Source organism: Nannospalax galili, unplaced genomic scaffold, assembly GCF_000622305.1.
Source record: "Nannospalax galili isolate Female #2095 unplaced genomic scaffold, S.galili_v1.0 scaffold300, whole genome shotgun sequence".
Taxonomy (NCBI): domain Eukaryota; kingdom Metazoa; phylum Chordata; class Mammalia; order Rodentia; family Spalacidae; genus Nannospalax; species Nannospalax galili.
In genome coordinates, this window is record NW_008347322.1 from 2,793,112 (window position 1) to 2,813,465 (window position 20,354).

The 20,354-nt window shown below is 48.0% G+C and overlaps 1 protein-coding gene across 4 annotated transcripts in view; it reads left to right on the forward strand.

Annotated features, from left to right (window-relative positions):
* Positions 1 to 20,354, forward strand: part of Med27 (mediator complex subunit 27) — a 201,915-nt gene that overhangs the window by 55,785 nt on the left and 125,776 nt on the right. For all 4 annotated transcript variants that reach the window (XM_008843973.3, XM_008843974.3, XM_008843975.3 and 1 more), the window contains exon 3: positions 7,922 to 8,052. In XM_008843973.3, coding sequence (XP_008842195.1) covers positions 7,922 to 8,052 — 131 coding nt within the window. The remainder of the gene's footprint in view (positions 1 to 7,921; positions 8,053 to 20,354) is intronic.

Here is a 20,354-nt window from a genome sequence, read left to right on the forward strand (position 1 = left end):
CTCTTTCCCTCTGCCCTTCCCTTTAGTGCTAGGGTCAAACCCAGGGCCTCACGCATAGCAAGAACACACTGTACCACTGAGCTGCTCCACAGCCTGTCCGAGTTTTCTCTGCACTGCCTTTCCCTCTTCCCTGCATCCTCTCACGTCCCCTGGGAAGCAAGGGTTGGAAGAAGGTAGGTCAGGTCCCTGGGTGCCAGTCATCTGCCTCCCCAACAGACCACTAGTTTAATGGGGAAGGTGGAAGCTAGGGAGAAGGGTGCCTCTGACGTCAGTGCATGTGCCTGCCACAGAAGCAGGCTTTCTTCCATGACCTGGAAGAAAGTAGAGTTGAATGATTCCTCCACGAAGTCTGAGCACAGCGGCATGCATATAGGACTGGCTTTCTCTCCCAGGGAGACACCCCTGTTCCTCAACGACGGTAGAAGAAATCTGAACTTAGGGTCTTATTTTCTCTAGATTGGTGATCTTGTAGAGTCCATATGTATGGGTATAGAACTTGTCAGAGTCCAGGATTGCTATGGAAGAAATCTCAAGTTTAATCAGGATCTTACTTTCTCTAGATTGATGATCTTGTAGAGTCCAGGGTTAGAGGTCAGGGGTCTGGTGGGTCTCCTTTCACTTCTTGGTTGAAAAGCCTCTGGGGGAAAATACCCTGGGACAGACTGTGACACGGGCATACTAGCTCTTCCCGTCCTCACCCATGAACACATCAGAGATGCAGCATTGTCTTCAGTCTCAGCTAACACCATGTACAAGGTCTTACAAGGAGCCCCCAGCCACCTTGATTGGAGACTTTGAGAGTGGTAAAATGCTTGCATTGTAAGTCGAAATTCACCATTGTTGATTTTGCAGCAGGAAGTCAAGCTCAGATTGTGTCTTCATAGAGAAATTTATCATTATTATTATTAATATTATTATTTTGGTCTTTTTGAGACAGCGTCTCCCTGTAACATCAGCTAGCCTAGAACTCGGCACTTAGACCAGGCTGGCCTCGATCTCACAGAGGTCCACCTGCCTCTGCTTCCTGAGTGCTGGGATTAAAGGCATGCACCACCATGTCTGGCTTAACATTATTATTTATTACATTTTATTTATTGGGGGGCATGCCATGGTGCATGTGTGGAGGTCAGAGGACAAGTTGCAGGAGTCAGTTCTCTTTTTCCATCAGTTGGGGCCCAGGGATCAACTCAGATGGTCGAGCTTGACAGCAGGTACCTTTACCCCCTGAGCCATCTTACCAACCAGAGAAATCTTTATAATATCGTAGCATTTCAATGTTGAAGGATCCTTGGGTATAATTCTAGCCTTGCTTTGCAGACTGGTGATTGGGCCTTATACTGGAGCAGAGCGGTGATCTGGGTGCTCTATTCTTCATTCCTCTATCATTGGTTAGCAACAAAGTGCACATTGTGTAAACATGGCTATGCAGCATGTCAGGCATAGCTAGTGGTGCGACAAGATAGGCTTCTTCCCCTAAGAGGTCACGGTCACACGGCCATCACACTGCCCGTCCTTGGCGGCCCTCCAGCCAGTCCCTGCACGCTGTCCTTCTTGTTGCACTGTTGCCTTATCTTGGTCCTGCTCACACCTCCTGCCCACATCTTCAGTGACATGAGTTGTCGTTCATGCTGCTGTTGTAAAACATAGCAGGACGAGTGGCCCGGACAGCCGACACACATTTCTTATACTCTTAGAGACAGAAAATCCAAGATCAAGGTCCCAGCACTTGGGTGCCTGGCGAGGACCCTCTTCCTATTTGCAGCTGGTCACCCTCGTGCTGTGGTTGCAGCGGTGCAGCAATCCTTCATGGCCAATCCTGACCTCGTCTAAATAGAATTACTTTGTGAAGACCCCACTTCCAAACGCTATCTCAGCGGGACCTTCAGTAGAATGGTGACAATAGCAGCCCACAGCACCATGCCACTGTCCAGAATGGGCTTTCTTTGTGGCTGTGCACTGTTCTCAGACCATCTAGGTCCTGGGTGACAGCCTGCTGTGATGTGTGCGGTGGCTTTTGGGAGACAGCAGAGCCCTTGTCCCTCCTCCGCTTGGGCATCTTTATTATTTACTGTTCTGAGCGTCTTCCCTTTTTGCTTCTTAGCGGCCTCCTCTCCCTCCCTGTACAAATGAGGCCGTGGTGGTTGCTCCACCATTTTTAGCTGCATTCACAGTTTGTTTTGTTAGTGAATGTTCAGATACAGGAGTGACTTCTCTCCTAGCTGATTGGCATTTCTGAAGTACGGTAGCATGCATGCAGCTGTAGTGTAAGCAGGAGCAGTTGGGGAGGAAGGCTATTAATAAAGGTGTGAACTCCAAGAAGTTCCGGTGGAACAGTTCCACACAATTGGGAACATCACAGCTGTTCAGAAACAAAGAGGCTGCTGTCTGTCCTCTCCGTCGACTTCTTTGATGGCTTTTGAAGTTTGGACATTTGAGTATTAATATGTCAGAGAGAAACTCAAATGACATTTAGCACATGGTAAACAGCGCCCCAGTTGAGCAGGAAGCACAGCTCTGCTTTGGGTCCTGCTCTCAGAGTAATTGGAGGGCCCGAATCCCGGCTGCCTGGTGGAGAGCACATCGGCCGCTCACATGTACTTGTACTTTGTCGATGCTGCTTGACCACATCAGAGGATTACCTACCCATAAAGGCTTTTAAAAAACAATTGGCTCTTTGAAAGGAGTGCCAGGAGGTGGAAGGAGGGAGGCTGACACTGTTATCTGATATTCAGATGAAACCCAAGGAAAGCAGTTAGATTTACAGTATTCTTCTCTGGCTGTTTTCCTTGGCATAGACCAGCAGGCAAGCTTTCCTGCTTTGTGCCCAGAGTTAGACTCAGAAGCAGCTGAGCTCCTTGCGACCCTGCCTTCTCATTAGCTGGAAGCTAAGCATACTGTAGTAATGAGGCCAAAGGTCTTTGTGACTCAAGGCAGTGACAAAGTGTTCCTGGATTTTGGTTCCACTTGGAATTTAATGGTTTGGGGGAAATATGACTCTGAGAATCTCAAATTAGCTCCTCTACCCATGTCCCAAGCACATGTCCCAGCCACGTGAGGTGACAGGTGACTCAAGTATGTGGTGTGGCTTGTCTAGGTAAAGTGTGTCCTTAGATGGTGACTCTGGGTTTTGATGTGTTCTTTGGTACTTGGAGAGATTTTCCTGTACCGTGTTGACTTGGTCTGACTTCTGATCAGCGACGTGGGGAAATGTGGCACGGACTTCCTTGCCTAGTCCCATCACTGTGTCTCATGTAAAGCCTCAAAGAAGTCTTCAGTAAGAAGAGATGACCCACTAGACAATTCCACTGTTACTATCATGGAGCAGTTGCGAGGGTGCAGCATCTGAGCTGCCAGAAATGTTAAGCATGTGATCACAGGTGTAGAATTTAGGTATTTCTGACAATATTAACATTTCTATGGTTTCTTGATTTCGTTCTTGTAAGGTGTTTTTTTGTTTGTTTTTTTGAGACAGGGTCTTACTTTATAACCCTGACTGACCTGGAACTCTGTAGTCCATGTTAGCATTGAACTCACAGAAATCCACCTGCCTCTGCTAAGTGCTAGGATTAAATTCATGTACCACCACCCCTGGCTACTGTAAATGCTAAATAATAAAACCTGAAAATGATGAGGGCTAAAACCTCCCTAAACTCCACCTAGTATCTGACTGGAGTGAGCAGGAGGGAGGATCACATGAGTCTCTGGGCTGAAGGAGGTCAGGAGCAGGCTGCCAACACAGGCCAGCCAGGCCATAGCCATCTCACAAGTGGCCTGTTTGCTTGTCTGACAGCCTCTGTGCAGTGGGCAGTCCTGGACAGAACAGGGCATCAACGGCAAGGTGCTTCCCTCTAGGTCTCCGAGATTGACAGCTTTGCTCCTGGACTGAGAAACAGCACGAGGCTGCCTTTCCTGAGTATGAAGTCCCAGGATGCCAAGAGTTGCATGCTGGGGAAGGGAGAGTAGCTTAGAGTGACAGACAAGGGACTGTGTGGGGTCCCTGCCCTCTGGGAGGGAGATACAATCTGTGCAGCTGTGGGACGTTATCATCCCTGCTGGAGTGAGCCTTTTCCGTGGTGAAGCTGCCTTGGGGTCCCCCACACTCCTGTAAGTGGCCCCTCACCCATGCTTTCCAAGAAAGCCCAATAAACTCACTGGTTCCCCAGGCTGGACTTTGCTGGGATCACGTTTGGTTTGTCCTTGGAGCCCTATAAAGAGGGGGTGGTTTGTTGGTATCTTCCCAGGGAGAGCTCCTGAAACATACATTGTACAAATATTGTAGGGACATTGCTTTACCATCATATGCTGAAACCAGATACCCTCCTAGCTCCTTTAGAGATGGAAGAATCCAGCACCAGAGCTTGAGGTGTTCTGAGAGGGCGGTGGGGTGCACGATCTCAGGGTGTTCTAGCAGGGAGTAGGGGTGCACTGTCACAGGAACATGTTTCCCCAGAGGTTGTTTATGGGGACTGCCTGAACCCTGCCTGGCGTGTAACACTGGAGCTTCTCACAGTCAGTAGTCTCTCAGCATGACTTTAAAGTTATTTAGCATCGAGGTTTTTGTTTCTCAGACTATGGTGAGTCATTGAAATTTTCCCAGGTACAGAGAAGATTAGCAGATATAATTGATTAGAAAGGGCTTTAGGTTAAGAACTGATAGAACAGTCCTATATCATTCATAGAAGATAGAGGGCTGAAATTAATAGATGGTGTAGTTGTGGCTGGAGAAGTATTCTCAACTCACGAGAACACAGACAGAGCTACTGCTCCTGTGAACTGGCAGCTCCCTGGTAAATGACCCCACTCACCACAGTTGCAGCATGTGGAATGAAGACCCCCATCCCCCCATCTGTGGGAGGCGGAAATTAAGGGAACAGGCTGTTTCTCTTCTCTGCCTCTTTTGTTCCATTCCTGCTGGTTAGTGGAAAAGTGATCTTGGATGGAAAAATTAGAACTTTGATAAGTCTCTGTTCTGAGATGGAGTCGTTGCCATGCCACAGACATTTGGAGAGGAGTGTGTTTATTGAAATGTATTTTTATAGAAAATATTACAGAACCTGTAATTGAAAACTTATGGCAGCGTTTTGTGAAGTGATATGTTCTTAATGTTAATTTGTGGATTCGCTCTGAACCCCCTTCTGCTGTGTAGAGCCATTGGCTGGGAGAACATTTTCCAAGAATCTTTTCAGCCCTAAACTGTGTTTCATGGAATGGAGTGTTTGATGCTTAAATAATATATAAATCTAGTTGGACAGGAGCTGCCTGTCAGTTTTATTAACTTTGACCTTTTCGCCCATTATAAAGGTGGTTCAGTTAATATTTAATGGGCCCCTTATAGATCTTGACAGTTGGAGCCATGTTCCTGGAAACTGGGATCATATATATGATTAACAAATGTCACCTAATCATATTATGAGTCAACTTGCAAGGGCAGGTTTTGTTTGGGAGGAAGAGGAGTCCTTCCACCCACGTGAGTTCTTGGGAGCTGTACACTGGGAGCCTCCAGGATGGTAGAGGCTTCATAGACCCGGAGAAAGACAAGCAGCAGTCAGCATGCACATCTGCTGTTTTGCTTTTTGTTTGTTGGAGCAAATGATCAAATGATGCCAGGTGGACAGAATCCCCTGCCACTCTGCATAGTTAGCAGGACTCTGCCTCACAGAGCATCAGCAGGCCTGGTTTGGCTGAGCTTGGACAAAGAACCACCGGCTGAGGGCTCCTCGGGCCAGGGGCAGCCCTGTCAAGCTATCTTTCGCTTTAACTCCATAAAGGCCCAAGTGTATTGCTCTCGTTGCAGATTCTGGTAGGGAAGATCGAAGCCTGGACAGCTGACATTTTGAAACACTGTCTTTCAAACTTGTGCTGTCCCTTGTTCCCATTGATTTCCCATTTAAGGAATCTGTAGGAGAAAACCAAATTTGAGCAAAATTCATTGGTCTAAGATGAGTTGTTAGAGCCAAATCATGTCCCCTTCTCCACTCTGCAAAGAGCTCCACTTTTATCATGAGGGCCATATGTCTTTGTCCTGTGTGGGGCGGCCACACACTCCCCAGCAGATCGACCAGAGCCTGTTAAGATGCCGTATGCTCCAAACACAGACGTGTGGTCTTGCTAGGTCACCGAGTAGCTTCACTCTTACAGCTACTTGCAAGGAGCACATCATTTCAACTGGCTTTGTTTTCTCCACACTCTTGTTTGTGTGCCGCGCAACAGCTGTAGGTGAACCCATTTATTTTTCAGAACGTTATTACCCTTTGCATCCTGGGCCTGGCCCTTTATATATGGTGGTCACTGTTTTCAGTACCGTGAACTGCAATGCAGCTGACTTGGCAAAGACAACCCATGCCTTGGAAGAATAATCAAGAAGAAATTGACTCAGAGCTTTGGAATGTGAATTACTGTTTGTATGTTTAGTTAATTCTAAATATATGTTTGAAAGACTTTGCTTAATTTGAGAGGAGAGAAGGAAAGCATATTGGATGTTATAAATGGTCTCAATCCAAATTCTTAGCTTGACATTTGCACATTTGAGTGTTTTGTTTACATCTGTTCAGGATTGAGATACCTTTCAAGGCTCATTTTGTTGTAGAGAGATTGATGAAATTCTTAGAGTCTAAAATGCAGAAGCATGGGAAAGCTACAGCCACTTGTCACAGCCGGTCTGAGCTTCATTCAGCAGTCCGTGAGCCTGAAGAGGTAGCTGCTTCCAGCTCGGAGATCTGGATGGAAGGAGTGGCACTGACTGCCTTGGGGCACAAGGGAGCTTTCTGCAGTAATGGAAAATTTCTGTGTCTTGATTGGGGTGTTGGTCACACAAATCTATGCCTTTGTCAGAACCCATCAAATGGTAGACTTAAAATGTGTGCATTATATTTTACACAAACAAAGTCAATAGAGCGGATTTTTATAAAAATGGTTTGGTTTAGAACTAGGCAGTGCCATTTCTCTTTTCCAGTGAAGAAGTTGAAATACTAGAGAGAGTAAAATGATCTGTCCTAAGTAACCTCAAAGCTCAGCAGTTTGTCCAGGAATAAAGCAAAGGATGCTAGTCCTGAGCCCACATCAGAAATTCAGCTTCCTCCTGGTTCCATTGTTCCAGTGAAGTGAAAATGAAATTGAGTTTTGTTCCAGTCCTCCCCAGACCTACATCTGTAGGTGTTGTCAGGTAGAGTCCCCTGAGCCTGTTCTTATACTGAGACATGGCCCCTAACCGTTGGAACTGTGACTCCAGGGAAAGGTTCTGAGTGCTGGCTTGTGTGCTCGAATCCATGTGGCTGGTTCTGTTGCGGTCCTGGCTTGCCACAGTCAATTACGAGTTTCATAGTTTTTATTACAAGCAAGACAGGTCAGTAGCAAGAGCTCCCAGAACCGACATTTTCTTCAAGGGAAAGCCCTTTGGGTCTTACTAGCAGAGTGACAGAAGCTTTAAAACTATTTCCATAAAACATGCATGAATAATTTTTCACAGCAAAAATTACCCAGTTCTACAAGTATTTTTGGTCTTTTCGAGACAGGGTCTCCCTGTAGCCCCAGCTATCCTGGATTCACTATGGAGACCAGGCTGGCCTCGAACTCACAGAGATCCACCTGCCTCTGCCTGGCTTCTTTTTAAGTGTTGTTTGGTTCACAGTAGCTTGATTTTGACTTAGTGAAGCCGTGCTGTAAAGTGTCTTTGATATTCTGACCAGCTCATTGTGTCCAGTTTTCAGTGGAGCACTCTTGCTGCGATGAACAACCTTGCTTCTTTTTCTTTTCATCTAATTATCGCTGTCAGCGTAAGAAATTCCTTACAACAGAATGTTGTTAGCAGTATTTGAAATAACTTAAAATGTGTAAGGCGACAGAGTGGTCTGGGATGGATCGTGCATTGCCTGTTGCCCTGCACTCACCAGATACTCTCTCCCTGTCCCTCATGTCTCTACAGCTGCAGTACCATGCAGGCCTTGCATCTGGCCTTTTGAATCAACAGTCCTTGAAGCGGTCTGCAAATCAGATGGGCGTGTCTGCTAAGCGTCGGCCGAAGGCTCAGCCCACCACTCTGGTTCTCCCACCTCAGTAAGTGAAGGACTTGAAGAGGCTTTCCAAAGTCTGGGTGAATGCTGCTTTGTGCTGATTCGGGGCTCAATGGGACCCCCCCCCGCCCCCGCCAAATAGTTTCTTCCTTTTCAAAAGGCTTCTGATGGGACTAGAAGGTGTAACTGGCCCAGATCTTTCTGGACCAGTTCCTAGTCCCCGTGTCTTGTGTGAGACTTTCTCCCTATAAGTTTTAGATGTCTTCTGCTCATCATTTCTTTATCCCAGGCCTGAACCTGACAGAGCGCCAGTAGAGTTGTCTTTCTTTTACAAAGGACCCAGCTGAGGAGCACATTTTTCAAGCACAGACCCAGAGGATGTGCTGGAGCTGGGGCAGAGTCATAGCAGGGATCGTAGATACAGCGAACAAAGAAACAGGCAGTGTGGCCACTTTGTAGTCGTGTACATCCATGAAGCTGCCACTTCCAGAGCCCTAGAGAATTCATCCTCACGCTCCCAGTCTGTACTCGGGCTGCCACCCACCTTACATTGAACAGCCTTCTCATCCGTTCAGACAGTTCCTTTTAGCCTGGTGTGGTGGCACATGCCTGTAAGTCCCAGCACTCAGGAGACTGAAGCAGGAGGCTCTCGAGTTTAAGGCCATTCTGGGCTACATAGCAAGATCCTGTCTCCAAAAGCAAAAACTAACAACAGAAACACAATTTTCCTAGTCCTTGAATGTTACATAAATGGAGTCATGTACATATAAATGGATACATGTTCATATCATTGTTTGTACTGGGTATGTTTGTGGGTACGTGTATGTGTGTGTGTGCACCTGCAGGTACTGGGATTGAACCCAGGGTCTCATGCCTAAAAACATGCTTAACACCAAGCTCTACCCCTAGACCAGCGTAGGAATAGGAAACACAGGTCTCTTTTTCCACTTAATATGATACTTGTTAGATCTACCTAGGCTGTTTTATTATTGTTGTCATCGATGCTTTGAAGATGTCATGCAATGCACTTTGGTCATATTCAGGACCCTCCTCTGTCTCTGCTCTCTTTCTCTATGTAGTGTTCCTGTGACTGTGCCACAGTTGGTCATCACTTGCCCGTTGAGTTGAGTTGCACTAGAAGGCCTGGGATGTGCTGAGGCTCACTCTGGTGTGACAGGGATGTGGGCCTGGCAGCCCCTGCTGGTGGGTGCTCTATCAGGTGCACACTCCTCCGAGAGGGACCACAGTCCCCAAAGGCTGGGCGTGGACTTCAGGTGCGGTCCCCCACCCATCCTGCTTTCCTCTGTCCTCTCCCTTACTCAGCTCCTCAGTTACAAACGCATCTTTACCTTTCCTGCCCAAAGGAGCATTTGCACGGAAGGCTTGCTCGATTGCCCTTGCTCAAGAGCTCCTTCATGTGTTTGGTTAGCAAATATTTCCTGTGCCTGCTATGTGTGGGCACAGTTCCTGCCTCAAGTCATAAGCAAGATGGTCCCTAACAGCAGCGATTCCAGTTAGCGTTGTGTTAGGAAGAGAATAAATAGGAATAAAGTGGGGGGAAGGGCCTGCTTAAGTGGAGTGGCCACAGAGGCCACTCTGTAGAGATGACCCCAGGCAGACTTTAGGAGAGAAGACAGGCTGGGGAGGCCCCAGGGATGACTTGGGCTTCCTCCAGCCGCAGGCACCTTCCACTACTATCTGTGCTCTGCACCTCCTCACAGTCTGCACCCGCCTCTCTGACAGGATGAGCACAGCAAGCAGCACCCTGTCATTTTCACTCGTGCTGCATGCACACACGTGTCGGGGCCTGGAGAGGCAGGAAGCTGCATGCAGAGCATTGCTCCTCTGTTGCTCACACATTGACTTGGTGACTGCACATCTCAATGTGCAGCTCCCTGAAGTCTGATGGGCCTTGTAAGCTGTCATTTTCCCTGCGTGGATTGTCTACTGAGGAAAGATGTTTGGCAAGAAGTGAAAGACTTTCTAATGGTCCCATAAGACTGAAGCCAAAAAGGGTTTATTGCTAACTCTCTCTTGACAAAAGTCAGTTCTTGGTCCATCTGTTCACCATTTGTTAATTTGCATTGGCTTGAAACCTGTGTACAGGTGACATGCTATTATGAGGACACTCCGAAGCTATTTTAAGCACCGAGGCAATCAACAGACACTGTTCTGATGCCAAAGGAAAAAAGAGCGAGGCATTCACAACTGTCATTATAAATTTATAACAGATCACTCAAAATACTTAGTTTCAAAGCGAAAAGTGGTTACTGTGTCCTAGGAATACAACAGTGAAATGATTTCCTATGCTCTGGGCTACCATCCTGTGACGTCGGTGGCTCTTCTCTCACCTCACTGAGCTCTGGGGCTGTTTCCTGGAAGCCTTCACAGAACTGCTGCCTCGTAGGCAGGATCTATAGACTTCCACTCTGCCTTCCATTGTGTTTGATGTTGGCTGGGAATATGGCAGCACAGCTGATGGCCTACTGGGGCATGAAAGTTTTTTAAAAGTTTTTTTAAAAAAAGCAAAATACCTAGCACTAGTAACATGTGCATTGTATTGTAGATTTAAAGAAAGACCAAAGATAGAAATCATCCATGCATCCAGAAAAGCCCATTAAGATTTTGGTGGATATTGTTCTAGACATTTAAAAAAATATTTTATTATTTTTTATTTTATGTGTATGAATGTGTTACCTGCATGGATGTAAGTGCACTCGTGTCATGCGGTGCCTGCTGAGGTCAGAAGAAGGCATTGAATCCCCTGGAACTGGAGTGCTTTTAACCACTTAGCCATCTCTCTGGCCCCCAGATGTTTTTTTCCTAAATGTATTTAAAATTATTTTTAAAAATAAAACTCACCAAAAAGGATCAAATTGCACAGGGACTGTATGGTTTGACCTGTGAAGTATTCAAACTTGCATGTTAATAGCAGGGTTATAGTTCTATCATCCTACAGAAGAATCCTAATCACAAAACCCCCTTATGACTCACCCAGATCTGCAAAGGTGACTGTTAAATAGTCCTGTAAAACAAATTACCCCCAGACTTAGAGTTTACCTGTTGTTGCCAAACAAACAGCTCAGGCTTAGTGCTTTAGCAGCAATGAGCATTTTCCGTTCTGTCATATGTGGGTCAGGGTTCTGTGAATGGCTGGCCTGGGAAGTTCTGGGTCAGCGTTTCCAGAATGTTCTAATGAGGCAATGGCCGGGGCTGTTGTCATTGAGGGCACAGCTGGAGTCAGGTGCTGTATCACTGAGGCTGCTCAGTTGTTCCAGCTAAGCTCTCAATGACTAAGGCCCTGGCCAGTGTCTGACTCAAACATTCTGACAGACTCCAATAGCAAGCAAGCTGATGTTAGGTTAACTGGTGGCTGGAGGCTGTGCTTGTCAGTATGGGTCTCATCACAGGCTTCTTGAGTGTCCTCAGGGTATGACACTGGCTTCTTTAAAAGCAGCTATCGCCAGGTGTGGTGGTGCATGCCTTTAATCCCAGCAGAGGCAGGCAAATCTCTGAGTTCAAGGCCAGCCTGGTCTACAGAGTGAGTTCCAGGAGAGCTGGGGCTACAGGGAGACCCTGTCTCAAGTAGACAGAAAAAAAAAAAAAAAAAAAAAGAAGCTACCTAGAGAATGAGCCAGGAGGAGCTTGTCTGTTTGAAGTCTACCCGTTTGCAGACAGAGTGTCTGTTGTCCGCTATTCCAGTCACTGGAAACCAGACTCTAAGTCTGACTGACATTCGGCAGGCGGGCACAGGCTGAGCTCTTTGAAGGAAAGTGTGGCAGGGAATGTGCAGACGTGCTTTAAGTATACCAGTTGCCAGTGGGAAGAGACTGCAGGGATGGGAGGTGAGTGCGAGCCCTGTGCACTGAGTCAGTGTTTACTCGGGCCCACAAGTGCGCCAGTCCATGCACCGTGTCAGTGTTTCAGAGAGGAGTGAAATGTACTCTTAGCTTTCCATAGAGACGGGAACAAGTAAATTATAGGACATCATCATAAGACATGTCCTAAATCCTATGATGGATATGATCTGTGATACCTGGTCAGGGTGCTGTTGTAGAACACAGTCCTCTGAGCATGGTGGCCATCATCCATCAGAGCAGCTGTGATTTCAGGAGAGCCTCAGGCTTTTTGACTGTTAACTTTCTTTCATAGGAGGGTGGGGGGGGTCATTGGATCCTCATCCGAGATTCTGGCAGCCCCCTCTTGCTCCTCCCAGCCTTCTGTGTGGACTTCTGCCCTAACTGCATGTGGCCTCATGTTCTTGAGAAGTGCTAGGTGTGTAGAGTGTGTTGGGGTGACTGACATGGGGACCCTCATCTGTGCAGCTGTGGGGAAGCTGTCATCTGTCTGGAGTGAGCCTTTTCTGTGCTGTGGCTGCATCGCCGTCACTTATGCTCTGTAAGCCCAGTGAGCTGGGTGGTTCCCTGATTTGGACTTTGGTGGAATTGTACTTTGATTTGTTCTTATTGGGGGAGTGACATTTATAGACATCTACCCCAGGAAAAGAGCTCCCACAAAAGGTGCTGAGGGGCACCCACTTAGGGAGGCCCCAGAGAGTTTTTCCAGGCTTCTCTCCTGCCAGCTGTGCCAAGGGAGCCAGATGCTTCTTTGCCCATGCTTCGAAGGCCAGGCTGGGTGAAAGAAAGCTGCTAAAGGCTTGGGGTTGCTTCTCCCTGAGCCCCTCTGTGCTGGCCCTGCTGAGATGTGCAGAGACCACAGGCAGGATTGTCAGCGAGTTGCAGATGTGTTTGCTTTTCAGCTGCAGATGGCTTTGACCGTAGTAATCTGAACTCAGATTCCCCCTTGTTCATAGGATGAGTGGTTGGTGGGATTAAAGCTTCCTGTCTTTCTCCCCCCCCCCCCCCACCGAAGAAGCTTGGAAGGAGATAAAGATGTTCACGCTGCAGGCTGTCTCAGGGAGCTTGCTAAGTGCCCTCTCTGGCTCTCCTGAGCACTCCTCCTAAGTACTCTCCGCTTGCAGAAGGGATGCCTTCCTTCTCTGAAGAGCCTGCCCCCCTGTTGCTGGGGAAACATTGCCAGTCTTTGACCCTCCATGATTGAGGTCACCTGCATTGTGCCTATCTTATTTGATGAGAGTGATGAATGGGGCGGGAGCTTGGTGGGTCATCGATGCATCACCAGGCAAGGCAGGTGCTTGCTGGGGTGCTAGCCTGTGGCTTCCTGCCCTTTGCCTCATTATCTCTGTTGCTGATTCTTGAGACTTTTTTAGACTTTTTTGATCCCTGAGTTGTGTGTTCTGAGACGCCGGCACTTAGTGTCTGTCTGTGTAGCTGTGCTGACTTGTGCTCTCTCCCAATAGCCCCTCGACTATCTGACATGGCTTTTGGTGTGCCTCTGTATTAACATGGGACACTGGTTTGGATCCATATGGTCAGGATGAAGGCCCAGTGATACCTGGGCCTCAGCCGCTAATGACAGAGTAGCTCTCAGTGGCCGGAGGTGAAAGAGTCATCTCCGTACTGACTTGGCACACCTAGGCTTCATTAGATTTGAAGGAAACTAGCTGTGTGAGACATTCTCTTTAAAGCACTGCCCGGTCCCCCGCAGTGGGCTAGACAAGTGCCTTTTCTCTCACGTTATCTTCAGTGACGAGATCCTGCCCGCTAAGTCAGGGCGCACTTCAGGGCCTTCCTTGGGGAGGAACAGGCTGTTAGTCACCGGCCCTGTGCCATTTCCCCGTTGATCTTCTGCTTCCTGTCTGTAATCAGTGCTTCCCTTTCCCAGGTTCCTCTTAGGACAGAGCTGCATCTCAGCCTGTCTTCTGCAGGGGCACCGTGTCCTGAGTCCTGCTTCCTTGCTGGCTCCTGTCACGCCACTCCACTTTACTCTCAGTTCACTTCTTGTCTCCATGTCTCCACAACCCCTGTGTGGTCTGTCTCCTGTTCCCTCATACTGTGCCTCTAGAAAGTCACAAAAATGGAGCCGTGCAGAACGTAGCATCTATTCTGATCCCATTTACTCAACACGAGGCTTTTGAGATTCGCTTATGTGTCAGGATCCGTCCCATTTTGTTGCCCTTAAAACATCCTGGTGGCCCTTCCTCAGCATTCCACACCTGCGTCCGTGTTGTCTGAGACTACATATGCCCTGCCTCCTGGATGCCCTGCCTGGTGCTTGTGTAGCTCACTGACTCAGGAGGTAGTAGGGATGACAATGCTGCACTCATTTCTTGAGGCCTTGTTTGAGCATGGACTGCCTTCAGTCCACCACTGATTGGGCTCTGGGTGGTGAGATGAATCTCTCAAATCTCCCATCACCACTTGTGCCTGACTCCCAAGGTCATCCACTTGCAGTTGCACATGGTGCTCTACAGGTGACTGACTTCTTCCCAAGCCATGGGGAGAGTGCTGCTCTGCTCTCCAAAGGCTCAATGTTGTCTTTCCCTTAATGCAGAACCACTAGGACTCATGGGAGCAGGTGCAGGCGGTGGCATCATGCATCCTGGGTGAGAGTGATGAATGGGGCGGGAGCTTGCTGGGTCATCCATGCGTCACCAGGTGCTTGCTGGGGTGCTAGCCTGTGGCTTCCTGCCCTTTGCCTTGCTATCTCTGTTGCTGATTCTTGAGACTTTTTTGGAGGTTTTTTTTTTTCCTCTTCTTTTTCCCCCTTAGCCATGCAGATTTGAAATGTTTCTGCAGTTCCATTACAAAAATCATCTGCCTGCTGACCATGAGCCTGCATCCTTACAGGGTCCTGATTTTTGTTCTTGAGCCCCCCCCTAGATATTTGAATGTGTTTATATGGTGATTAATTCATTGGCTTTGGTAGGGGGGGGAGTTGAATAAGAATTTGCATCTCTTCATTAGCACTGAGCTCAGTTTGCTCTGAGCAAAGCCACACTGAATAAAGAAACCACAGGACGAGGCGTCGTCAGAGAGTGTTAGCCAGAGAGTGTTAGCGGTCGGGCCTTGCTGCCTCAGACCCTTCCTCAGGGAGGTTTCACAGGCTCAGCCTGAGCTGGGGCTACAAGAAGGCAAAGTGCTTCACCTGTACTGACATCTGCAAAGGACAGGGAACCCACAGATGAAAGTTTGGCAAGTTTTGGAAAAAGTCTTCAAAACTTGGGTGGAAATTCCCTAAGACCGCCTTTCCCCCACTGGCAAGTATTAAGTAACAATATTCACTAAATACCACAGAGAGACTGTGTAATAAAGAACTAATCCTAGGCCTAGGTGACTGCAGTTCTCCAGAAGAGCTGAAATTGAGAATGTAATTAAAGATTAGAACATTGTTTGCATTCTAGAACATGGAGAAATCTTCTCTCCATTTTGGGACCATATTAATAAGGAGGAGATCAGTTTCCAATAACTGACGCTGCTGAGGCTCAGATTATTAACACCCACCTCAGCTTCTGACTAGGAACTTCCACCGTTTTCCTCCGAGACTGGCTGGAAGTGCCAGCTTCACCTCTGGAATGGTTTACATGGGCTGCGGAGATGGCTCAGTGGATAGAGTGCTTGCTGCCCAAGCATGAGGACTTGAGTTCAGATCCCAGCCCCACTCAGAGAGCGGGACCACTTTACTTCTGTTTGGTGTTCTGAGTGTGAAGAGGAGGGTTCCAATAGTAGGGTGGCCACTGCAGGAATACACAGTCTGCTGTCTCTCTTTTGGTCACAGTAATTTTCCATCTCTTCCTTTCAGCCAGTGAGTGTGCAAAAGTGAGGACATTGGCGGGAACTCTGCCGTCCCAGCAGTCCGCTGTGGCCGAAGGGTCACCTCCCTCCAGAAAGGAAGCTCCTGTGTGGTTGGCCTCTGCTCTCCAGAGCTCCTTGAAGCCAGCCTGGGCACTTGGCCTTTCAGGGGTGGGAAGAACCCAGACCCTTGTTGACCAGCCTTGCCTCACTAAGCCTTGCCTAACGGGCTGTAAAATCTGACTGCCTGAGCCCCGTCTTGCTCTCCGCTGGCCTTGAAATAGACTTGGAAAGCACTTCGAGGCCAAGGGCGTGGAATAGACTTCCTTGGGGCGCCATCTCCTCACCGTTCTCTCATTTCAGAAGCAGGCTCATAATAGTTGTTGAAATGTCCTTTTTTATGTGTTTGTGTCCTGGTGTTATTGGCAGGTAGAGGAGGAAAGCGTCTGAGTCTGTTGTTGAAGGGAAGGAAAGCGGTGATTCGGTGCCCGGCAGAGACGGCTTCCTTCCCTTGTCACGCCATTCTCCCCCTTACCGTAGACTCTGCTGCTCCTGTCTCCTGCACTGATAACTGAACAAACAAGTCCTGAAGATGAGCTCTTTTATAGGAGGCTCCCCTAGCCAATGAGACTGAGAACCTGTGTGTGCATGCGTGTGTGTTTCTGCACACGTGTGTGTGCACATCTGTGTGCACGCTGGTGCAGACCAGAGCATAGATTGTGCCTCTGGAGCTGTCCACCTTGCATTTTAAGTCAGGGTTTCTCACTGGGACCTGAGGCTCTCAGATCAGCCCAGGCTGACTGGCCAGCGGGCTCCATGCACCCACGTGACTGCCTTCCCCGTGGTAGGGTATTAAATGCATACCGCCTCCCTCCAGCTTTTTATGTAGGTGCTATGGATCAAACGTAGGTCTTCATGCTTGTGTGGCAGCTGCTTATCTACCCAGCATCTCCCTGGTCTCCCAAGGATATCTTTTTACAAGACACTTCAGATGTGTGTTCACAGTGGCTGGGACTCGTGGTGAATTGGTTCTATAAGTACTAGGTATATAAGTGCCATTTGGAAGACAGGGCTGGTCGGCTCTGGAGGTGCAGGGCTCTTCCTGGGGCTGCTCCCTGCCAGGTGAGGATGCAGAGGGCAGGCTCAGAGTCCTTCACAGAGTACAGCGTCCTGACGCAGGCCAGACACCTTGGTGTGCTGTGGAAGAGCAGGGACCACTGTGGAAAGTGGTGTATTAGGAAGATGAATCAAGTGCAGGTTGCAAAGAAATAAGATAATACTTTGTAGCTGTTTAAAAGATAATTGGTTCGTGTTACTTATCTTTTATCCCCTCTCTTTGGGCAGGAGAAAAGTCTCTGGGAGAAATAAACGAGGAATCCTTCATAAATATTAAGGCAAAATCTGTCTTTGGGGAATAAACATACGGGCATTTTGTTTTTAGAGCTCTATATCGTCACTCTGCATTAGCAAATATGTTGTAAAAGCTGCATCTCTTCCCTTGAGAGAACCATGTTCTGTTCAGCAAATAGCCATAGACCAAAATCTCTAGCTTGTTGGGGCTGTACTACTTAAGATGAATAGAACTCCCTCCCCCTTCAGCCAGGGGCTTCTGGTCTCCCATCCCCTGCCATGCTCCTTGGCAGGATGCCAGAAGTCTCTAGCCATGATTTCTCATCCTGGTCCCATCCCTGGCCCCCCACTTTCTGTGTGCCTGTGCATCTGCCCCCTACTTCCCACAGGCTGGGTGTGTGTGGGGTTAGGCCAAGTGTGTCAGCATGCAGAAAGGACTCTGTGTAAACAGACAAGGATGAAGAGTTTTCAAAGCATGTGCAGTTAGGGGTGCTCACACACCCAGGGTAGACATTTACTTTGAAATCCTCCAGTGTCCTGTTTCCAGGTGTCGGGTGCAGGAGTGTGTGTGGTCAGCATGGGTGCTGCTGAAATGGGGTAATGAGAGTGTCACGCTGTGGGGCATGGGGGCTGCTGTCCTGCCACGGCCCTCTGTATTCTTGCTTACTTTTATGTATACATTAATTCCCCTCATCTACAGAGCTTGTGTTCTGAGACCCCTGCAGACAGTGGAAACTACTAGGACTGAATCTCATGGGTGCTGTGCTTTTGCCATAGACGCTCCTGTGTGACAGCTTAACCCAGGTGTTCCCTACAGCAAGAGAGTTCCTGTGAGCTTTTTTCTTGTCACAGTTTCACAGATAGACAAGGCTGTTTTTTGCCACAGATCTTGGCAACCTCAGCCTCTTTTTGGTTTTTTTTTCTCAGCAAGTCAGGAACTTTCACCTCTTGACTGAAGGAAGTCCGGCCCAGCTTTCTTCAGCATGCCCCAGTTGCAGCTCTGCTGCTCTTGTGTTCTGGGGCCACCAAGTAAAGAAAGCGCTCCTGGAACACAGGCACCAATGCCCCACAGTTTACCTAAAGATGTTTTCAGTCTGTAGCTGATTACTGCACCTAGAATGGTAGCAGCAAAGCCATGGGTGGTGTGGACTGAGAGAGTCTGTGTCAGAAAACTTTCATAATAAATGGCTGGAGAAGTAAGGCTGTGGCCACCAGCAGTATAGTGCTGGCAGAGGTCTGGGGAATGTACAAGCCCTGCCAGGGATGGCCACAGAGACCAGAGTTGCCGGTGGCAGCTCCTTCCCTTCCTGCCCTGCTGCCCTCACAGGTACCAAAGCCCTCAGTGTCTGGCTCTGGCCCTGGACTTGTTCTCAGCTGCCCTGTCTTCTCTGGGTCTCAAATTTCGTGTGATGTGGAGTAAAATGTAAGACTCGGTGTGTTCCACAGATACTGAGTCACGGCAAAATCACATCAACTGAGAAACAGTAAGAAAGAACCAGCCATTAAGCCCTGGTGGAATGTGGCGGCCTGCAGAATCAGTTTGAAATGATATTTCATTGCGCCCTCTAATTGTATTTCTCCTTTACAAGGTGATTTTATTCAGGAAGACAGCTGTCTACTGTGGCTGTTACATCATTCTGGCCATTACTGGGCAAAGGAGGAAAAGAAGTGGGGGTTGTTCAGTACTGCCCATCAGATAGGCGCTGACCCCTTTTTAAAATCCCTTTTTGCATAACAAAGAGCCAGAGCCTGGGGATTGTTAATATTTCACACTGTGCCCTTCCCAACTAGAGCTGGGTCCCTGTGAAACTCTTAAATCTTTCTGTTCTCCCTTCTCCCAAGGGTCCTGTGGTCTCTTGATGTGTTTCTTTCTCTCTCTACCATGTCTACCATTAGTAATAGGCTGCAGCCTAGAAAGTCCCCATATAGGTTACAGGTGAAGAGAAGCAGTGAGCCTGGCTCTCTGTTCACTTATGCAGAGGATTCCAGAAACTCTCTTCTAGTGCAGCGCCCTCTAACATAGCAGGCTGGAGAGGAGGTAGCTCAGCCAAGCCTTTTGGGCAGCGTGGACTCTGAACTGGGGGTGCCAGACTTCTCCAGTGCTCACTGCCAGTGCTCAGACCTGAGTGCTTGGTAATGACATGCAAAAACCGCTTGCGGCCCAGATTATATTAAATGCTAGTTGGCTGGGCCATAACTGTCTCCAGTTGGATTTAGTGTAGCAAGAACTGGTCATTTTTCTTTGTCTGGTGAGGACAGTGAAAACATGTTGCCCAATGGAGAAGCAGGGGGGAATGGCCAGTGGCAGTCTCCACAGGCGGTCCCAGGGCACGGGCAGCTGTTCAGCGCACACCAGGCTCTCTAGCAAAGGGGCCAGCCAGCCAGAAGTGGGAGCCACAGCATTCTTAGGAGCTGTGAGGCCCAGCCCCAGCTGCCCGTCAAACCACATGGAGCTTCTTGAGGTTCAGAGCACCTGGTCCACAGGGTGAAAGTGTGCTTCAGGGATGGGGCACCTGGGGACTGGTCAGAACGTGTGCTCAGTGAGAGGGTTGCTGTGAGGAAAGTGGCGGGTGGACCTGCGGTCTCAGAACTCAGGAGAAGCTGCGCCCCACTTGTTGTCTCCTCAACATCCAGAGCAAAGCCACAGCCCACGCCACTACTAATTTTAGCTTGTGACAAAGAAAAAGAATAGGGGTGTTACTTCTTTCTTTCACTTCATTGTTTTGTATCACATTTTGTCTAGTTAGTATCAGACAAAGTGTGGCACACTGGTACACTGTCCCATGGGTTCTTAAAGTGTATTATGAACCAGAAGTGAGGGTACCATTGAGGTTAGAGCTTCTGGTGTGTACGTGGGCAGTTTAGTTTATTCATCTCATGTGCATTCTTTTTTCTTTATAGCCATATATTTTAATAACTTTATAAAAATATGATAACTTACATATATTTAAAGTGTGAAATACGGGGGCTGGAGAGATGGCTCAGCGGTTAAGAACACAGCTAACAACTGTCCATAACTCCAGTCCCTGGGGCTCCGACAGCCTCTTCTGACCTCCGCAGGTATTGCATGACATGGGTGTACTTACCTACATGCAGGCAATACACACATACACATAAAATAAAAATAAATTTTTTTTTTAATTTTTAAAAATGATTTATTTAATAACAACATACTTAGAAGAAGCATATCATTATAACACAATTGACATATTCAATAACGTTTTCCTGAGGTAGGATGCATCTCTTTCAAATTTGGCTGTAAATTTTTAGGTTTACAGTTGAATTAATACAGTTATACAATATTGTACTCAGTATAAACCCTATAAGACATAAATTAAATGAT